At 37.7% G+C, this 22,076-nt stretch overlaps 1 protein-coding gene across 4 annotated transcripts in view; it reads left to right on the top strand.

Annotated features, from left to right (window-relative positions):
* ABCB7 (ATP binding cassette subfamily B member 7) overlaps positions 1-17,290 on the top strand; it is a 149,258-nt gene extending 131,968 nt beyond the window's left edge. For 3 of the 4 annotated variants that reach the window (XM_077760844.1, XM_077760845.1, XM_077760843.1), the window contains 2 exons: positions 3,165-3,272; positions 16,002-17,290. In XM_077760844.1, coding sequence (XP_077616970.1) covers positions 3,165-3,272; positions 16,002-16,217 — 324 coding nt within the window. In that variant the 3' untranslated portion in view covers positions 16,218-17,290. The remainder of the gene's footprint in view (positions 1-3,164; positions 3,273-16,001) is intronic. The other variant, XM_077760846.1, reaches the window with a different exon arrangement.
* The last annotated feature ends 4,786 nt before the right edge of the window (positions 17,291-22,076 follow it).

The raw sequence follows: 22,076 nt of genomic DNA, 5'->3' as shown, positions 1-22,076 counted from the left end.
CTGAGGAACCTCCACACTGTTTTCCAGAGGGGCTGCACCAGTTTACATTCCCACCAACAGTGTAGGAGGGTGCCCGTTTCTCCACATCCTCGCCAGCATCTAGAGTTCTCTGATTTGCTCATTTTAGCCACTCTCACTGGCGTGAGGTGGTATCTCAGTGTGGTTTTGATTTGTATTTCCCTGATGTCTTTTGCTCTTTATTCAGTTAGGTTCACTCTGTTGACTATTCAGGGCCAGTGTCTCAGTTATTCCCTCTGTTTATAACTGGGGAGTTTGGCCCATTTCTTCTGAATCTTGGATATTTTGGGGAAAAATGGATTCTAAAAACTTGTGCCAATTTAATGTGCCCTGTATAGAATGCTTGTGTTCAAGAAAGGCCAGAGGTGGGGCTCCTGGGTGGCTTAGTCGGTTAAGCATCCGACTTTTGCTTAGGTCATGATCTCGTGGTTCGTGGCTTCGAGCCCCGCGTCAGACTCTGTGCTGACTGCCAGCTCGGAGCCTGGAACCTGCTTCAGATTCTGTGTCTCCCTCTCTCGCTGACCCTCCCCTGCTCACGCTGTCTTTCTCTCTCCTAGAAATAAATAAAACATTTTTAAAAAATTAAAAAAAAAAGAAAGAAAGGCCAGAGGTGTTGGGAGGAAGCTCTCCTTCCTTCTAGTGTAAGGGGAAATGGAGCTAGATGTTTCATTCTCAGCTTTATCTCATTGTCATCAAGTGACAACTTTGCTCTCTGTGTAGCCATTTCCATCGTCTTGCTGCTTTTCTTTTTTTCAGTTTATGACATTAAGGGTTTTTGTTCTTTTTAAATTTTATTTTAGTTCCAGTATAGTTAACATAGTGTTATATTAGTTTCATGTGTACAATTTAGTGATTCAACAATTTGATATATCATTTACTACTTATCACAACAATTGCACTCCTTAATTCCCATTANGCATCTGACTTCAGCTCAGGTCATGATCTCACGGTTGGTGGCTTCGGGTCCCACGCTGGGCTCTGTGCTGAGAGCTAGCTCAGAGCCTGGAGCCTGTTTCAGATTCTGTGTCTCCCTCTCTCTCTGACCCTCCCCTGCTCACGCTGTATCTCTCTCTCTCAGAAATAAATAAATAAAAAGAGTCTTTCTTGATTTGTTTCTGTCTCATTCTCTCTCTGCCTTTTTTCCTTTGCTTGTTTGTTTTGTTTCTTAAATTTCTCTTATGAGTGAAATTGTATGGTATTTGTCTTTTTATGACTGACTTAGCATTATACTCTGTAGCCCCATGCATGTCAGTGCAAATGGCAGGATTTCAGTTTTTATGTCTGAATTATCTTCCATTGTATTTTTTTTTATAATAGTTTATTGTCAAGTTGGTTTCCATATAACACCCAGTGCTCATCCCAACAGGTGCCCTCCTCCATGCCCATCACCCCCCTTTCCCTCTCCCCCACCCCCATCAGCCCTCAGTTTGATCTCAGCATTCAAGAGTCTCTCATGGTTTGCCTCTCTCCCTCTCCCCCACTATTTTTACCCTTCTCCTCCCGAATCGTCCTCCGTTAACTTCCTCCTAATCTCCCTATATGTGCAAACATATGGTATTTGTCTTTCTCTGCCTGACTTATATCGCTCAACATAACACCCTCAAGTTCCATCCATGTTGCTACACATGGCCGGATTTCATTCTTTCTCATTGCCATATAGTACCATTGTATAGATAAACCACATCTTCTTGATCCATTTGTCCGTTGATGGACACTTAGGCTCTTTCCTTGTTTTGGCTATTGTTGAGAGTGCTGCTATGAACATTGGGGTACAAGTGCCCCTATGCATTAGCACTCCTGTATCCCTTGGGTAAATTTTTAGCAGTGCTATTGCTTGGGCCTTGGGGGAGTTCTATTGTTAATTTTTTGAGGAATCTCCACACTGTTTTCCAGAGGGGCTGCACCAGTTTACATTCCCACCAACAGTGTAGAAGGGTGCCCATTTCTCCACATCCTTGCCAGCATCTAGAGTCTCCTGATTTGTTCAGTTTAGCCACTCTGACTGGCGTGAGGTGGTATCTCAGTGTGGTTTTGATTTATATTTCCCTGATGAGGGATGCTGAGCATCATTTCATGTGTCTGTTGGCCATCTGATTGTCCTCTCATTGTGTATTTAAATTAAAAGATCTAAATTTATAAAAATGGGTGGAAGACATAAACAGACATTTCTCCAAAGAATATATCCAGATAGCAGACAGACACATGAAAAGATGCTCCACATCACTCATCATCAGGGAAATGCAAATCTGAACGACAATGAGATATCACCTCACACCAGTCAGAATGGATAGAATCAAAACCACAAGAAATAACAAGTATTGGTGAGGATGTGAAGAAAAAGGAACAAAGGTGCCCTGCTGATCAGAATGCAAACTGATGCAGGTAGTCTGGAAAACGGTATGGAGGTTCCTCAGAAAGTTAAAAATAGAATTATTCTATGTTCCAGTAATTGTGGTACTGGGTATTTACCCCCAAATTACAGCAACACTCATTGAAAGTGATACATATACCCTTGTGCTTATAGCAGCATTATCTACATTAGCCAAGATGTGGAAGCAGCCCAAGTGTCCATCGATCAATGATGGATAAAGAAGTCAGAATACTTTTCAGAGGGAAGTTTGCTTAAGTTAAATATACCCAGTTGTCTTTGTTGCCCTGTCTGTCCTCTAAGTTTGAACTAATCAAAAGCAAATGTTCCTGTACCCTTTGAGTTTCCTATCTTTCTATTCATTGTTTTGTCATTTTCTGTATCCTATTACTTGATTCCTACTTCATTTTATTTTTTTTCTCATAGGCCAGATAAACATCATAACCAGCATGTTCCTGATACCACTGGATTCATCATTATTGTTTGTTTGTTTTTATGTATAGAAATATCCACCTTCTCTCAGTCTTTGTAATAAAGAACTGTTGCCTATCTCAAAGATAATTTTTTCCATGATAATGTCATAGTTGCCTTCTCATGTTGGTCTATTTTCTCCTCCTCTTAGTAATTATTTACATTAGGGTAAATATTTGGTAGTGGTATAAAGTTTATATAATACAAAATCAATTGGCATTTTATATGTTCCTTTAAGAAATGTATGATTATTTTAATTTACATTTACCTAATAGACTTCCTACTCTTCTTGTTGTCAAACTTGCAGACTATTCTTGGTGCCATGAGGGATGCAGTCAAACACAGAACTTCTATTTTCATTGCGCACAGATTGTCAACAGTGGTTGATGCAGATGAAATCATTGTCTTGGGGCAGGTAAGAGATTTAACTTCAAAGTTTAGTATGCGGTGGACTTTTGGGAAGATGGCAGAGTAGGAGGATCCTGAGCTTACCTGGTCCCACAGAAACACGTAGATAGCCACATGAGTGCAACTAACATAGAAAACACCTGGAAGGCTGACACAATAGACTTTGCAGTTTATTGCAGAGAGAAGGCCACATTGAAAAGGATAGAAGGGGCAGACACTGTCTGGAACCAAAGCCCCACTGAGACTAACCATGAACAGAAGGAACACCACAAGCAGGGGAAAGAGGGAGGAGCAGACCCCACACCAGGCAACCCAGGCAAGGAGGAACTACATTGGAAAGACAGGTCCCCATAACATTAGGCTTTGACATTTATAACAACGTGGGTGGAACTGGAGGGTATTATGTTAAGTCAAATAAGTCAGGCAGAGAAAGACAGATACCATATGTTTTCATTCATATGTGGATCTTGAGAAACTTAACAGAAGACCATGGGGGAGGGGAAAGGGAAAAAATATTTAGAGGGGGAGGAAGCAAACCACAAGAGACTCTTACAAACTGAGTACAGGGGCGCATGGGTGGCTCACTCAGTTGAGAGTCCAGCTTTGGCTCAGGTCATGATCTCACAGTTTGTGGGTTCGAGCCCCATGTCGGACTCTTTGCTAACAGCTAGCTCAGAGCCTGGAGCCTGCTTCAGATTCTGTGTCTCCCTCTCTCTCTGACCCTCCCCCGCTCATGCTCTATTTCTCTGTCTCAATAATAAACATAAAAAAAAGGACTGAAAACAAACTGAGGCTTGATGGGGGAGTGGAGAGGGGAAATTGATGATGGGCATTGAGGAGGGCACTTGTTGGGATGAGCACTGGGTGTTGTATGGAAACCAATTTGACAATAAATTATATTAAAAATTAGGCTTTGAAAGACTATGGGGCTTAACTTTGTGAGCTTTTTCAAACATTGGGACTTAATGCCAAGTTCTTTAAAAATTAGCTGGGTTAGCTGTGGGAAGCCCAAAGGGCAATAAGAAATGAAGTCCTTGGCTTTAAATAGCCAGCATAATAAACAAAGAACAACAACAAGAAAAACCCCACCAAGATATAGAATAGAAGCACCACTTCGAAAATTGCCTGGGATATACATGAAGGACATTTATTTACTAATCTCAGAATGTGTGCAGGAGGGACAGGGATCAGTAGGAGATTTCTCTAAGAACAGAAGAGGTGTTGGGTGCCATTTTTCTCCACCCCACTCCCCTGTCTAGATAGCCATGCAGTTGCAGGAACTAGCAGGAACACTCTACCTATCTTCCCAACACAACGTATACTATATCCTGCATTCTGCGTATTCTTCCCACTTAGCAAGCATCCCTCCAAAGCAGCTCCTGCCAAGACAAACCCTGTACGCAGCCCTGACGGGGAGCTGCACCACTCCAAAGTGACTACTGTCCTGGATTGAGGAGAAGATAACCACACACAGCAGTGCAACTGAAGCAGTGTCAGACAGACTGGGTAGGCATCTGGTCTAATTGTTGGCCCTGCTCACCAAGAGAAACCTCTTAGGGAAAGGCAGGTTGACCCTCACCTTCAGAATGACCATGAAGGTCCGTGCTGCTGCAGCCCTAATAGATGGATGGGGGCAGGCATCTGGTTTGATTGTAGGCCCTGCCTACCACTGAAAGCCTCTTAGAGGACAATAGAGAGTACCCTGCTATTTGGTATGATGGCAGCCCAGGCAAAGAGGCTGAACTACAAGCCTGTAGTAGCCCCAGACTCATTCCTTAACAGCACAGGGACCAAAACCTGCCTGGTATGCCCATGACTGTAGGCAAACAGAGCTACAACCATAGGGTGCACACCACCCTCTAGGAGACAACCCTAAAGCTCCTGGTGCTGATGAACAGTGGACATTATGCTACAGGACACCCACAGGACCTCTTCTTCATAAGGCCACCCCTTTCCAGATCAGAGACTTAGCTTACTTTCCTAATACAAGCACAAAAAAATGGGCAAAATGAGGAAACAGAGGAATATGCTCCAGATGAGAGAATGAGACAAAATGAAAGCAAAAGAACTAAATTAAACAGAGATGAGCAATATGCCTGATAAAGAATTCAAAATTATAGTAAAAAAGACACTCACTGGACTAGACAAAAGAGTGGAGACTCTCAACATTTAACAAAGAGAATATATAAAAAAGAACCAATCAGAGATTAAGAACTTCATAAATAAAATTAAAAATACACTAGAGGGAATGAATACCAAAAGAATGGATCAGTGAGCTAGAAAACAGAGTAACAGAAAGAAACCAAGCTGAATAGCAAACAAATAAAAATTAAAAATGAGAATAAATTAAGTGAACTCAGTGACATCACTATGGATTACAACATTCACATTACAGCAATCCCAGAAAGAGGATAGAGAAGAGCACAGAAAATTTATTTGAAGAAATAATAGCTAAAAACTTCCCTAACTTGGGGAAAGAAACAGACATCCAGATTCTGCAGGCACACAGAGCCCACAACAAAATTAACTCAGAGAGGTCCACAGTAAGACACATAATAATTAAAATGGCAAAATGTAGTGATAGAGAACGTTGAAGGCAGCAAGAGAAAAGAAGAAAACAGTTATATTCAAGGGAAATCCCACAAGGCTTTCACTTCATTTTTCAGCAGAAATTTTGCAGGCCAAAATGGCATGGTATATTCAGAGTACTGAAAGAAAAATAATTTGTAACCAAGAATACTCCATTCAGCAAGGCTATCTTCAGAATACAAGTAGAGATAAAGAGTGTCCTAGGCAAATAAAAGTTAAAAGAGTTTATCACCATTAATCCATCCTTCAAGAAAAATTAAAAGGAATTCTTTGACTGGAAAGAAAAGGCCATAATTAGGAGTAAGAAAATTATGAAAGGAAAAAAGTTCACAGGTAAATGCAAACATATAATAGAAGTATATTAATCACTTATAAAACCTTGAGATTAAAGAACAAAAACAGTAAAATCAATGATATCTACAAAAATTTGGTCAAGAGATTCGCAAAATAAAAGGATGTTAAGTATGACATATATATATGAATCTTGGGTTAAGTAAAATTTTAGTACATTTAAAATGACTTCAAAGTCAACTGACCATCAACATAACATAAGACGCTACATACATAATATATATATGAACCTAATGGTAACCACAAATCAAAAACCTGTGGTAGATACACAAAAAGTAAAGAGGAAGTAATTGAAGCATGATACTGAAGACAGCTATCAAATCACAAGGGAAGAGAGAAGGTAAACATGGAAAAAAAAGAAAAACTACAAAAACCAACCATAAAACAAGTTACAAAATGGCAATAATAACATACCAGTTATTTACTTTGAATGTAAGTGGACTAAATGCTCTAATCAAAAGACATGAGATGACTGAATGGATAAAAAATAAATGCCCCATTTAAACACTACCTACAGGAGACTAAGGTCAGACCTAAAGACACATGGAGATTGAAAGGTTGGAAAAACATTTCACCTTGTAAATGGAAGTGAAATGAAAGCCAGGAGAGAAATACTTATATTGGACAACAGAGGCATTAAAACAAAGATTGTAATAAGACAGAAGGACACTGCATAATGATAAAGGGGAAAATCCACCAAGAAGATATAACCGTTGTAAATATTTATGCACCCAAAATGGGAGCACCCAAATCATAAAGCATGTCTTAACAGGCATGAAGGAAGAAATTAGTACAATAATAATAATTTAACACCCCACTTATATTAATGGATATTTCATGCAAACAGAAAATTAAGGAAACAGTAACTTGGGATGACATATTGAACGAGATAAAACTACATCATATATATTCATAACATTCTATCAAAAAACAATTTTTAAGTGCACATAGAACATTCTCCAGAATAGATCACATGTTAGGGCACAAAGCAAGATTTTATGAATTTAAGAAGATAAAACCACATCAAGCATCTTTTCCAAAAAAAAAAAAAAATATGAAACCAAAAAAATCAATTGCAAGAAAAATATGGAAAAAAACACAAAGCTAAGCAACATGCTACTAACCAACCAGTGGATCGACAAAGAAAAAAATTAAAAAATACATGGAGACAAATGAAAATGGAAACATAATAGTTCAGATTCTTTGGGATGCAGCAAACCTGTTATGAGGTAAGATTATACCAATATAGGCCTATCTCAAGAAAGAATAAAAATCTCAAATAAAGGAACAAACAAAGACCAAAGCCAGGAGACAGAAGGAAATAGTAAAGATTAGAGCAAAAGTAAATGATAGAGAGACTTAAAAAAATAAAAGAATAGATCAATAAAACCAGGAGCTGGTTATTTGAAAAAAAAAATCAACAAAATTGATAAAGCTTTAGCTAGACTTACAAAAAAAGAGAGAGAGGGAGAAAGGACTGAAGATCAGAAATGAAGGAGGAGAAATAACAATTGACACCACTGAACTACAAAAGATAATTATAGGAGAATACTATGAAAACCTATATGCCAGCAATTTGGGCATCTAGAAGACATGGATAAATTATAGAAATATAAAACTTTTCAAAACTGAATCAGGACATAATAGAGAATTTGAACGGGCCAATTGCTAGCAATGATAATGAATCCATAATTTAAAAATTCCCAACAAAGAAAACTCGAGACCACATAGTTTCACAGGTGAATTCTACCAAGCATTTAAGTAAAAGTTAATACCTATTCTTCTCAAACAATTCCAAGACATAGAAGAGGAAGTAGAGCTTCCAAATTTATTCTGTGAGGCCAGCATAACCAAGATACCGAAGCCACATTAAGACAGCCAAAAAAAGTGAACTACAGGCCAGTGTCTATGATGAACATAGATGGAAAAATCCTGAACAAAATATTAGCAAACTGAAGTCAAGAGTACTTTTTAAAAAAAAATCATTTGGGATGCAAGGGTCGTTCAATATTTGTAAATCAATTAATACATCATATCAAGAGAAAGGAAAAAAACGTATAATAATCTCAACAGATGCAGAAAAATCATCTAGCAAAGTACAACATCCATTCCTGATAAAAATTCTCAACAAAGTAGGTTTAAGGAGAGTTATACTTGAAGGTGCCTGGGTGGCTCAGTTGGTTAAACCTCTGATTCTCAACTTCAGCACAGGTCATGATCTCACAGTTGTGAGTAACATCAGTCCCCGTGTCAGCTCCACACTGAGCATGGAGCCTACTTGGGATTTGCTCTCTCCGTCTCTTCCCTGCCTATGCTCACATGAATACATGCATTCTCTCTCTCTCTCCCTCCCTCCCTCTCTCTCTTTAAATATTTTTTTAAAGCAGAACATACCTCATCATGATCAGGCCATATATGGGAAACCGACATCTACCATCATACTTAATGGTGAAAAACAGCTTTTCCTCTTAGATCGGGAATATGATAAGAATGTCCACTCTTACTTTTATTTAACATAAGACTAGGNTGAAAAAGCATCCAGAATGGTAAGGAAAAAGTAAAATTTTTCACAGAAATTCAGTGAAGTCAGTAAAGTCACAGGTTACAAAATTAATGTACAGAAATATATTGTATTTCTATACACTAATGAAGTAGGAGAAAGAGAAATTTAAAAAAACAATCCCAGTTATAGTTGCATCAAAAGTAATAATATGCCTGGAGATGAATTTAAGGAGATGAAAGTTCTGTACCATAAAAACCATAAAACATTGATGAAAAAAATTGAGGATGACACAAAAGGAAAGATGTTTTATGTTCATGAATTAGAAGAATAAATATTGGGAGGGGGGGAGGCAAGATGGCGGAGAAGTAGGGAGCTCTGTACATTTCACTCATCCCCCCCATCTCTCAAACAGAGAAGTCCTGAAGCCATAGGAACCCTTACAGTATCCAGGAGTTTGGGAGGAAAAGGAAACAGAGTCTGCTGAGAAAACCTTATAGCAGCTACCTCAAGAAAAGAAGCCAAAGTACACATGGTGGAGTGTCCCAAATACCACTACGAGTAGGAAAATAAAATAGCCAGGGTCTCAACAAGAGAGACCAAGAGTCACCATTCAAAGAACACTTTCTGAACGGACAGGCCCTGGACGGTGAAGAGCCTACTTTGGTACAGCAGCACTCACAGGTGCAGAGTNACTGATCCAGGAACACGAAAGAAGAGTTCGAGAGCTCAGTGATACAATCAAACGGAATAACATCTGTATTATAGGAATTCCAGAAGAGGAAGAGAGAGGGAAAGGCGCTGAAGGAGTCCTTTAACAAATTATAGCAGTCAACTTCCACAATGTGGGGAAGGAGACAGAAGTTGAAATCCAAGAGGCAGAGAGAACTCCCCTCTGACATAACTTGAATCGATCTTCTGCACGACATATCATAGAGAAACTGGCAAAATATAAGGACAAAAAACAATTCTGAAAGCAGCTAGGGACAAAAGGGCCCTAACATACAAAGGGAAACCTTCAGAGTGGTGACAGACCTGTCTACTGAAACTNAAAAGGGCCCTAACATACAAAGGGAGACCTAACAGAGTAGTTACAGACCTATCTATTGAAACGTGGCAGGCCAGAAAGGAATGGCAGGAGATCTTCAATATGATGAACAGAAAAAATATGCAGCCAAGAATCCTCTATCCAGCAAGCTTGTCATTCAGATTAGAAGGAAAGATAAAAGTCTTTCCAAATAAACAAAAATTTAAAGAATTTGTCACACTAAACCAGCTCGACAAGAAATCCTGAGGGGGACTCTCTGAGGGAAATGTTGCAAGGAATGCAAGATACTAGAGACACCACCAGAACAATGAATCCCACAAAGGACTAAATGCTCCAATCAAAAGACATAGGGTAGCAGAATGGATAAAAAAAGAAAATTCATCTATTAGCTGTCTACAAGAAACACATTTTAGACTGGAGAACACCTTCAGATTGTAAGTAAGGAGATTGAGAAATATCTACCATGCTACTGAAAGTCAAAAGAAAACTGGAGTAGCTATACTTCTATCAGACAAACTGGACTTTAAAGTAAAGACAGTAACAAGGGACTAAGAAGGGCATTATATAATAATTACAGGGTGTATTCATCAGGAAGAGCTAACAATTATAAATGTCTACACACCAAATATGGGAGCTCCTAAATACATAAAACAATCACAAACAGAAAAACTTTTTTTTANTGTATGGTGTGAGAAGATGATCTAGTTTCATTCTTCTGCATGTTGCTGTCCAATTCTCCCAGCACCATCTGTTAAAGAGGCTTTTTTTTTTTTTCCAATGGATACTCTTTCCTGCTTTGTCAAAGATTAGTTGGCTGTACACTTTGGGTCCAATTTTTAGTTCTCAATTCTGTTCCCTGGGACTATGTGTCTGTTTTTGTGCCAATACCATACTGTCTTGATGATGACAGCTTTTTAGTACAGGCTAAAGTCTGGGATGGTGATGCCTCTGTTTTGGTTCTTCAATATTACTTTGGCTATTCGGGGTCTTTTGTGGTTCCATACAAATTTGAGGAGAGTTTGTTCTAGTTTTGAAAAGAATGCTGGTGCAATTTTGATTGGTATTTCATTGAATGTGTAGATTGCTTTGGGTAGTAATGACATTTTAACTATATTTTTCCAATCCATGAGCATGGAATGTTGCTTCATTACTTTGTGTCTTCTTCAATTTCCGTCATAAGTTTTCTATAGTTTTCATCATACAGATCTCCTATATCTTTGGTTAGGTTTATTACTAGGTATTTTATGGCTTTTTGTGCAATTGTGAATGGGATCAGTGTCTTGATTTCTCTTTCTGTTGCTTTACTTTTGGTGTATAAAAATGCAACCTATTTCTGTACGTTGATTTTGTACCCTGCAACTTTGCTGAATTCTTCTGTCAGTTCTAGTAGGCTTCTGGTGGAGTCTGTCGGGTTTTCTATGTAGAGTATCATGTCGTCTGCAAAAAGTTAAAGTTTGATTCTTTTAATGTACTGTTGTATTTAATTTGCTAGCATTTTGTTGAGGATTTTGGCATCCATGTTCATCAGGGATATTGGCCTATAGTTCTCTTTTAGTCAAGACTGGTTTTGGAATCAGCTAATGCTGGCCTCATAGAATGGGTCTGGAAGTTTTCCTTCTAGTTCTACTTTTTCGAATAGTTTAAGAAGAAGTATTAATTCTTTAAAGGTTTGGCAGATGTCCTCTGTAAAACCATCTGACCCTGGACTTTAGGTTGTTGAGGTAGTTTGATTACCGATTCAATTTCTTTGCTGGTTATCAGTCTGTCTAAGTTTTCTATTTGCTTCTGTTTCAGTTTTGGTAGTTTATATGTTTCGAGAAATTTATCCATTTCTTCCAGATTGCCCAATTTGTTGTCATAACATTTTTCATAATATTATCTTATAATTGTATTTCTGTGATGTTGGTTGTGATTTCTCCTCTCTCATTTGTGATTTTATTCACTTTGGTCCTTTTATTTTCCTTTTTCATTCATCTGGCTGAGGAGTACCGATTTGTTTTTTTCCCCCAAAGAACAATCTTCTGGCTTCATTGATCTGATCTGTTGTGGTTTTTTTGTTTCTATATTATTTACTTCTGCTCTAATCACTGTTATTTCCCTTCTTCTTCTGGCTTAACGTTTCATTTGTTTTTCTTTTTCTACCTCTTTTAGGTGTAAGATAGCATTATTAATTAACAAGATTTTTCTTGTTTCTTGGGGTTCTTGGGAGGCTCAGTTGGTTGAGCATCAGACCCAACTTCAGCTCCAGTCATGATCTCACAGTTCATGAGTTTGAGCCCCACATCAGGCTCTGCTGACAGCCTGGAGCCTGCTTCAGATTCTGTGTCTCCCTGTCTCTGCCTGCTCCCCGCCCCTCAAAGTAAGCAAACATTAAAAAAGATTTTTTTTTGTTTCTTGAAGTGGACCTGTATTCGTATATATTCTCTCTTATGACCACTTACATTGCTGCATCACAAAGATTTTAGACTGTCGTGTTTTCATTTTCATTTGTTTCCACGTATATTATTTGTTTCTTCTTTTATTTCTTGGTTGACCCATTCATTTAGTAGCATATTCTTTTGCCTCCATGTATTTGTGGTCTTTACAAATTTTTTCTTGTGATTGATTTTAGCTTTTGTAGTGTTGTGATCAGAAAATACCCGTGGTATGATATGAATCCTTTTTGTACTTGTTGAGGACTGATTTGTAACCTAATATGTAATCTGTTCTGGAGAATGTCCTATGTGCACTTGAGAGGAATATGTATTTTGCTGCTTTAGGTTAAAATGTTCTGAATATATCTGTTACGCTCATCTGGTCCAGGGTTTCATTCAAAGCCAGTTTTTCCTTGTTGATTTTATGCTTAGATGATCTGTCCATTGCTCTAAGTGGGGTGTTAATATCCCCTACTGTTATTTTATTAATATCCATGAGATTGTTTATGTTTGTTATTGTTTTATGTGTTTGATTATACCAAGTTTGGGGCATAAATATTTATAATTTTTAGATCCTGTTGGATAGACACCTTTACTCTGATATAATGCCATTTTTCATCTCTTTTTACACTCTTTGGTTAAAAATCTAGTTTGTCTAATACAATTATTGCTTTCTTTTTTAAAAATTTTAAATGTTTATTTGTAAGAGAGACAGAGCACGAGTAGGGGAGGGGCAGATAGAGAGGAAGCAAAGAATCCAAAGCAGGTTTCACATTCTGAGCTCTCAGCCCTGAGCCCTACTTGGGGCTTAAACTCAAAAACTGAGAGGTCATGACCAGAGCTGAAGTCTGGCTGACTGACCCACCCAGGTACTCCCCACCGTCCACTTTCTTTTAACATCCATTTGCGTGACAAATGTTTTTCCATTTTCCTCACTTCCAGTCTGCAGATTTTAGTTCTAAAATGATTCTCTCGTAGGCAACATGTAGAGGGGGTGTGTTTTTTTTATCCCTTCTAATACGCTGTGTCTTTTGATTGAAGCCTTTAGTTCATTTTCATTCAGAGTAATTATTGATAGATTTGAATTCAGTAATAGATATGAATTATTGATACTAACTTTTTTTGTTGTTGTTTCTGGAGAGTTTTATAGCCCTTGTCACTTTGGGCGTTTCTTTCCCACTCAAGGAGTTCCCTTTAATATTTCTTCCAGGGCTTGTGTAGTGGTACATACTCCCTTAGTGTTTGTCTGGGAAACCCTTTATCTCTTCTTCTATTCTGAATGATAGCCTTGCTGGATAGGATATTCTTGGATGCAGATTTTTCTTCTTCAGCATGTTGAATATATCCTGCCACTCCCTTTTTGCTTGCAAAGTTTCTATGGAGAGATCTGCTGCTAACCTTACTTGTCTTCCCTTGTAAGTTAAGGACTTCTTTTTTCTTGCTGCTTTCAAGATTTTTTCCTTATATTTTGCAAGTTTAATTACAATATGTCTTGTGGTTTGCCTGCTTTTGTTGATTTTGATGTAGTTCTCTGTGCCTCCTGGATTTGGAAGTCTGTTCTCCAGACTAGGGAAGTTTTCAGCTATAATTTCCTCAAATAAACCTTCTGCGTCCTTTTCTCTCTTCTTCTTCTAGGACTCCTTTGATGTGAATGTTATTACATTTCCAGGAGTCACCACGTTCCCTAAGTCTACTTTTGTGATACAAGAGTTTTCTTTTCCTCTTTTAATCAGCTTCCTTATTTTCCATAATTCTATCTTCTGTTATCACTTAATTTGTTCCACTGCTTCCATCCTTGTGGTCATTGCATCCAGTCAGTTTCAAATCTTGATTATTATATTTTTTGTTTAAGCCTGACTGGTTTTAAGCTCTTTTATCTCTGCCCTAATGAACTCTCTGGTGTCTTCTATGTTGTCTCCTGGCTCTTTGTCCCCAGAGAGGTCTCTCAGATGGCTCTAAGAAAGGGGAGCATCTCAGGAGATCCTCAGATCATGCCATTTTCCCCCAGGTTACCTGCCTGCCTACTGTACAGGAGCACTGCTGCATCCTCAGAGCTCTATACCAGCCACACCGAAGATCTATCTTTGAGCTCCACTGGTTGATAAACCTCACCAAAGTCAGCCCCTTTCATTTTCCCAGTCAGTGGCTTTGAGGAAGTGTTTCCCTTGTGTTATCCCCTGTGCATTCCTCTCTCTCCACTCTCTCCACTCCACAGCACTTGTGATTTCATTTCTCCCCCCAACCACATCTCCACACCTCCTACCTTCTACAGTGTGGCTGCCTCTCTCCCTCTGGTTGTGCAGTTTGTTTTGTCAATCCTCAGATCAGTTTCTTAGATATTCAGAATGATTTGATAGTTATCTAGCTGGGTTTGAGGGACAAGACCAGACCAGGGTCCTCCTACTACTCTACCATCTTAGCTCCTCCTTTTTTATATTATTTTTACTTTTGAACCATGATAATGTTTTTATATACTTAAAATATTGAAACTCAACAAGGATTGGGAAATATAGAAAGTGATTACAAACAGAAGTGAAACTAACTGCATAACAAATTTATAACATAAATACACAAAAGAAAAACAACCCAAATAACTATTGGACACATCACTCTGATTATTTACCCTCAGTGGAACATAAGACAAAAAGAACTCAAAATTTGAACCTAATACCTGTTATTGGTATTAGTATGGGAGTAGCCATTTTGAAGCTATTTTGTGTATATTTTAAGACTGAGCATGTGAGTAAATATATTTATATTGGAAAACAGTAGTCTTACTCAGGAGAAGAATACAAATATGGAATGGGAGGAGAAGAGGAGCATCCTTGTGATGTTATATTGGAGCAGAATTGTCAGCATGAATTCAAGATGATGATAAAATTCCTAACTGTTCTTTGAGAAAACCTAGAAGTTGGAGTGCCAGTGTGGTGCAGTTGGTTGAACGTCTGACTCTCGATGTTGGCTCAGGTCATGATCCCAAGGTCATGGGATTGAGCCCCACATCATGTTCCATGTGTATGTAATCCATGGGGAGTTTTGTGCCAATGAAGTGGTCCACATATACCAAGATTAAGAACTACGTTCTTCATAATCCTGAGGAATTTAAATAGCTGAGCAAAAAAGTTCTTTTTAAAACTGCCTAACTAGCAATAAAAGAGGAGCCTTAAATTAAACACTCAGATGTGGGAACAAATTTTAGTTATTTTGCTTAAGGGTATATTTGTAAAGGTCTTATAAACAGGAATACCAGTAGAAGTGACAAAATTCCTTTTGTCTCCCAGCATGTTTAACAGTAGCTGTCAAGAGACAAATTAATTGTAGATAAGAGTTTGGAATCTATACCAAATTTGTGCAGTATTAGGCTTAATATCCATTGTTAACAAAAATAGCTACTGGAAGAAGTAAGCTTTTCTTGGAGAAATTTTTTTTTATTTTAAAGTACACATAAGGATTTCAGGGTATTGTTTTTAAGTCCCCGTAATAAATAACAGTGCTTTTGATTAAATATTTTCCACTTATAATTGCCTTTAAATTTTTTTCACCTTTTCTGCCCTTCAAAATGAAAAGTAGAACATTAGAATTTTATTTAAGTGAAGTGTTTTACAATATATGGGATTTCGTAGCTTTTTGTTTGTTTTCTGGGTTAATAGCTTAACAGTAAAGAAAGCATTCCTACCTCAATTTTTTCTACTTGTACTATGGATGAGGAATTGGGAGGGGTATTTTAATGATTACTAATCCTTCGAAATCCTTAGTTAGAAAGTACTATGTATTTTCAGTTATTATGCTACTTATATGACCTTTTTCTATGTTTCTCTTGCTTTTCGTTTTTAGGGTAAGATAGCTGAACGTGGTACCCACCATGGTTTGCTTGCTAACCCTGGCAGTATCTATTCAGAAATGTGGCACACACAGAGCAGTCGTGTACAGAACCATGATAACCCCAAATGGGATGCAAAGGAAGAAAATATGTCCAAAGAAGAGGAAAGGAAGAAACTACAAGAAGAAATTGTCAACAGTGTAAAAGGCTGTGGAAACTGTTCCTGCTAAGTTGCATAAGACTTTTTTTTTGACACATTTACACTGAAGCAGAATTGTTTTATTTTTTTAAAAAAATCATACATTCCCATTTTCTATAATCCTTCTTTTAGTAAGATTTATTTGAAAAGGAATTTGAATTTTACATCTTTCACAATCTATTTAATGTGACATCTATATTTATCACCATATTATTTTCTTGTTACTGTCTTAGTTGTACCCAAAACATAGTTTTTGTTACTAGTTGACTTTACCCCATTTCCATTTTTGAGGCCTAATAGCCATTTGATATCCATACCAGATGAATGTTGGTTTCCAAATTTTAGTAGTTTTTTAAATCTCCTTTATGCTGACAATTTAGATGGAAAGTATCCATTTCTTAAACAACAAAAGAGGGTAGTGTAAGTTCATGGCTTCTCAGCCTCCTTCCCCACTGAAATACTACAATGATAGATATCTTTATTTGTGGTTTTTAAAAGCAATTGCCACTGTGTAGTTTTGGAAGAAAAATCTCCCTTAATTCTCATGTATGTATGTATGTAGAATGTTCTTCATCATTAACCATCATCTTTAGTCGTGGGAATTTTATTTTTTCATCAAAATGAGGTATTGGTCTTGTTTTGAACCAAAATTTATATCATTCTCTTTAAACACTTAAATCCGTGATGTAATTTGAGAGTGGTCATTCTGGGAATGATCTAAAAAGCTTAGGAAGCGAATTGTCTTTTCTATTTCCATCTTAACTATAGTGCTTTTGCTGTCTAAAGTTATACAAAGAAACAACTAAATAGAATGTATGCAAGCACATGTGTCTGTGTGCACATGCTCACACATGTAGATAAAGCAACAACCACTTAAAAATTATTAATGACCTTTAGGCAAGTAGGAGAAGACTATGTATATGTACTCTGGATGATCAGAACTTGAATCTTTGTTGACAATTCAGAATTTCTTACAAGATTTTCCCTTCCTTTTTTCAGTAATTTAATGAGTTCCTTTAAGTGTGACATAGCAAGGAAGAACCCAAACAAAATAATCAAGTTTTACCTGCTAGAAATAATCAATAAAATGTTGGTAAAAGTTCACTTAGAAGTTCCTCTCTTTTCCAATTTGAATAGCTTCTTTTCTTTTTGAAGAAGCTATTTTCTTTTTTTAAAGAATTTTTTAAATGTTTTATTTATTTCTGAGAGAGAGACAGCGTGAGCAGGATAGGGTCAGAGAGAGAGAGGGAGACACAGAATCCAAAGCAGGCTCTAGGCTCTGAGCTAGCTGTTAGCACAGAGCCTGACGCGGGGCTCGAACCCACGAACTGGGAGATCATGACCTGAGCCAAAGTTGGACGCTTAACCGACTGAGCCACCCAGGCGCCCTGAAGCTGTTTTCTTTTCATATGATTAGAGGTGGTCTCTAAACCATTGGATTATGTGGTCATTAACCAGTATTTTCAGCTAATGAAAATTTGAATTACCTGAAAGAAAAACACAGTTATTGTAAGGGCCACTAAGTAAATCTTAAATATTTTTCTCTCAATTTATCATATTAAGATAAATATNAGCTCCCTAGGGTGATTAACTAAGAAAATATCAAGAAAAGGGACATTTATTATAGCATAATAATTTTACATTACAATATCACTCACGTAAAAGAATATAAAGTGTGAATTTTTAAATCAGTCTTGAAACATAATATTTTTTAATGGATTGAGATGAATAAGCTACAGTTTTAGAATATGGGCTCTGAAAATGGAGCAAGATGATAGGGTTTTATTTCTTATATCCCTTTATTATAAAGAATATTATATTTCTTCATAAGGGAATCCCAGTTCAAAACAATTAAGTTGAAACCAGAGTAATTTGGGAATCATAGAAACTGGGCCAAGTGCCTTCCCGAAAGCTTTTAACATAGAAATATCTTGGTGAGCAGATAAGCTCATTTGGAAATTTTTGAACAGTTCTTGCCTAAGGGTCAGCTGTGAAAACCAGAAAGAGGCCTTAGCATTTGGACAAACTCAAAAAGTATGCATTTACATTTCCTCTACAAGGATTTGCACCTATAATACACCTTAAGATAAATATTTTGCCTTTTCCGTTTAGATGTTGACAGTGATTGATTTGTACAGATGGTTAGTTTAAAAATAAGTTTTCCTTTAAGGGCAAGATATGTAAAGATTATATGATTTCTTGTTTCTGGATCACTTTGTCCGTATTGCCATCTTGCTCTCATTCTTCTAATTACTGGATGTGTCCGTGAGTAGCAACTTTTGCCAATGTGTATTCATAATTTATATATACCTTGTAGCTTTATCATAGGATATTCTGTTGTGGATTAGTAGTTGAAAGCTTTTAAATATATTTGCATTGGCAGTTTTCTTAAATTATATAAAGTCCATTCTCCCCCTGCTTTTAGTATATAGATTTTGAATGTAGACTATAGTAAACAAAAATATTAAAAACAGGTTAAAAATTATTAGTAAGACAAAATTACTCAGAAATGGAGGCTCTTTACCACAGTTTTATTGTTATAACAATTTGTGCAGATAATTATTACTAAATAAACTGTTGTCTTTGTGACTAGAAATGGGTGGNCACACATTTGGAATAAGGATGAATAATTAATAGACACTCTTGGGAGGTATGGCCTTAGAGCCTTATACAGAAACTTGGACTTGTCTCAGAAAGAAAGTAATTGTTTGCAGAATTCATAATATGAGTAAAATGGTAGCAAATTATAGTACTTTCACTTAGCATTAAGCTGTCATATTTTTGATGACCAGTCAGTGAAAGGCAACTTTCTGTTGCCCCAAATTTTTCAGTTCTAATGGTTAGAAAGGAAACTTTTGGGGTGAAGAAAATTCTTGACTGCAAAGCATGCATTAAAGTAGCATTTTGATTAAGTAAAGTTTGAAATTAAGTACATGGTCTAATTAAAAACAAGATGGAACAGTTTCGGTTTAGAAAGGCAGTGGATTGTTTTCATAGTTGCTGTTCTCACACGGCTACAGAAGAATTTTTTTCACTGATTACTTTCTATTCCATTTCTCCTTCATAAAATCATAGGATTTTAGAGTTGGAAGGAATGCAGATGTCTTTAATACAATTCCCTTATTCTACTAATGAGGAAACTGAATTTCAGGAGAAGTCACTGAGCTTGTTAGAGGCCAAGTTGGAATGAAAACCCTGGCTTGTGACACCTACTCCATTTCTCTCTTTGCTGGACATTTCCACTCAAGTTAAATTTAAAAATATATTGAAGGGTGAGATATCATTTAAAGTCTCCAGAAAATGTCCAAAGGGCATATAGCAATTGAAAAAAATACTGATTCAAGAAAACCTTTTAAGTATCAGTAGAAACAGCAAGAGTCTGTGGCCTCTGCACTTGCTCTACCATACCAGGTCTGTCTTACAGAAGCTCCACCTTGGGTGCTCTATTCTTGGCAGCCATGGTGAAGATCTTTGGAGGAGGTAGGACTCCTCCCCCCAGCTCTCACCCTGGGGCTGTGGTTTCCCTTCAACTCTGTGTTGCAGAAATTTATTCTACACAGGCACAGCCAAAAGGACTGATCCCTTCCACTACCCAGCCTCCATTCTTTGAGTCGAAGCACTATTCTGTGTGCAGGCTGAGAATATGGAGGCCCTGAATTTTTCCACCCTAGCTCNAGTAAAAGTTTGAGTGTTTCACTCAAGGAGAAAACAAAAAAACAAAGAAAACCAAGGACTTCCACCATGCCCCAGTGCCCACTCATAAAGTAGTGGTTTTATTCTGGGCCCCTTACCCCAGCTTTGGTTCAGTGGTGCACAGGTTCTTTCTAAGTGGGAAAATATGCAGTGAAGACAAAGAATTCCACCACTCTGCTAAGTGAATTTGAAACAATGGAGAACTCTGTCCCTAAGGACATTATCAAGAACAGTGGAAATTTTGGTGGAGAGCAATTAGGAGGAGCTGGTGCAAGCAAAGCAGTAGAGCAGCCAGAATTTTAATAAAGAGAAACGAAGAGGAAACCAAAAGGAGCCCTCCTGGGAGCATAGTCAACTCTGGGAATTGAAAAGGCTGTGTGCATGTGCTGGGCTACACCTACTCAGGACAATTAGAGCAGAACATGGGACAGACTTAAAGTATTTCTTAATACACGCAGACCCTTCACACAGAGCAAATATTTTGCTAGCACAGGGCATGTGACCAAACACTGAACAATAAATTGCTCTGATCTAGAGGTTACAATTAGGGACACAGGTTTAAAATGAAAATACCACACATCCTTGGCAATCTAGAAGTCTATGTATATGTCTAAAACTGCTTTCCAGAACAGAGCAGGAACCTCCCAGCTACTAGTCCCTGGTTGAATGTGGGTCAAAAGAAAACCCCCTGACATCTAGCAGCCTCCAACCACATGCATGTCCAATGGTAAAAATCTTGCCAATTAGTACATTACTCCCATCCAGACACAACCGTTAGGCAACTAGACTAGAAGAAATAACATCAGGCTGCACACTGTGGAGCAAATAAACAACCAAGCAAATACCAATCCCCTAGAGGAGGAGGATCATTATCCAGGTTGCTATAAGATACTATTATAAAATATCTATAACAAAAAATTATAAGAAATGCAAAGAAACTGGAAAGTGTGACCCATACACAGGAAAGGCAGGCAATAAATAACACCTTAAGGGGCACAGATGGTGGATGTTGCACACAAAGCTTTATCGATAAAGAAATCAATAAAGGAATATAAAGAAGTTTTTTTTAATATTTTATTTATTTTTGAGAGAGAGAGACAGCGTGAGCAAGGGGAGGGTCAGAGAGAGAGGGAGTTACAGAATCTGAAGCAAGTTCCAGACTCTGAGCTGTCAGCACAGAGCCCTACGCGGGGCTAGAACCCACAAACCATGAGATCATGACCTAAGCCGAAGTCGGATGCTTAACCGACTGAGCCACCCAGGCGCCCCAAGAATTTATTTTTTTGTTTGTTTGTTTGAAACAGTTTTATTTGGAAGATCTGTAGCTGGGGATTCCATTAACATGATTTCACTCAATTAAGTTAGATCAGAGGTAGAGGTGAAGCACCTCATGCCCCAGGACAGGTTCTGTAATACCATACTATTTCCTTTGGGAGGTACCTTTTCTGCATACTTCTTCATGTAGACTGAAGTAATATGTCTGCAATATCACGTGCATGGAAACAAATGCACAGATGACTTTCCAGAGCCCTTTTTATAGGCNATAATCTGAGGTGAAGCACCCCAGCCCCAGGACAGGTTCTGTAATACCATACTATTTCCTTTGGGAGCTACCTTTTCTGCATACTTCTTCGCATAGACTGAAGTAATATGTCTGCAATATCACGTGCATGGAAACATGCACAGATGACTTTCCAGAGCCCTTTTTATAGGCTTCTCTCTTCTCAATATGAGTGTTTATTTTTATGATGAANGTCTTTTAGTTTTATGGGTTGTTTCCTTTGCCGATAACACGGATGGAGCTAAAGGTATTATGCTAAATGAAACAAGTCAGATGGAGAAAGACAAATGTCGCATGCTTTCACTCATGCAGAATATAAGGAAAACAAAACAAGTGAACAAACAAAACAGAAACTCATTGATACAGAAAACAGATTGATGGTTACCAGAGGGAAAGGGGAGATAGAGCTGGGCAAAATAAATGAAAGGGATCAATTATATCCATCAATTGTGATGGAAGGTAACTAGACTTTTCGTGGTGATCACTTTGTAGTCCAAACAGATGTTGAATTATAATGTATACCTGAAACTTAGATACCAATTTTACCTCAATAAAAAATACTTTTAAAAAAGGTGGGGGATGCCTGGTTGACTCAGTCGGTTGAGCATCTGACTTGGGCTCCAGTCATGATCTCAC

Source organism: Crocuta crocuta, unplaced genomic scaffold (assembly GCF_008692635.1).
Source record: "Crocuta crocuta isolate KB4526 unplaced genomic scaffold, BGI_CrCroc_1.0 scaffold2078, whole genome shotgun sequence".
In the NCBI taxonomy this organism is placed as follows: domain Eukaryota; kingdom Metazoa; phylum Chordata; class Mammalia; order Carnivora; family Hyaenidae; genus Crocuta; species Crocuta crocuta.
This window is presented reverse-complemented; position numbering and strand designations above follow the sequence as displayed.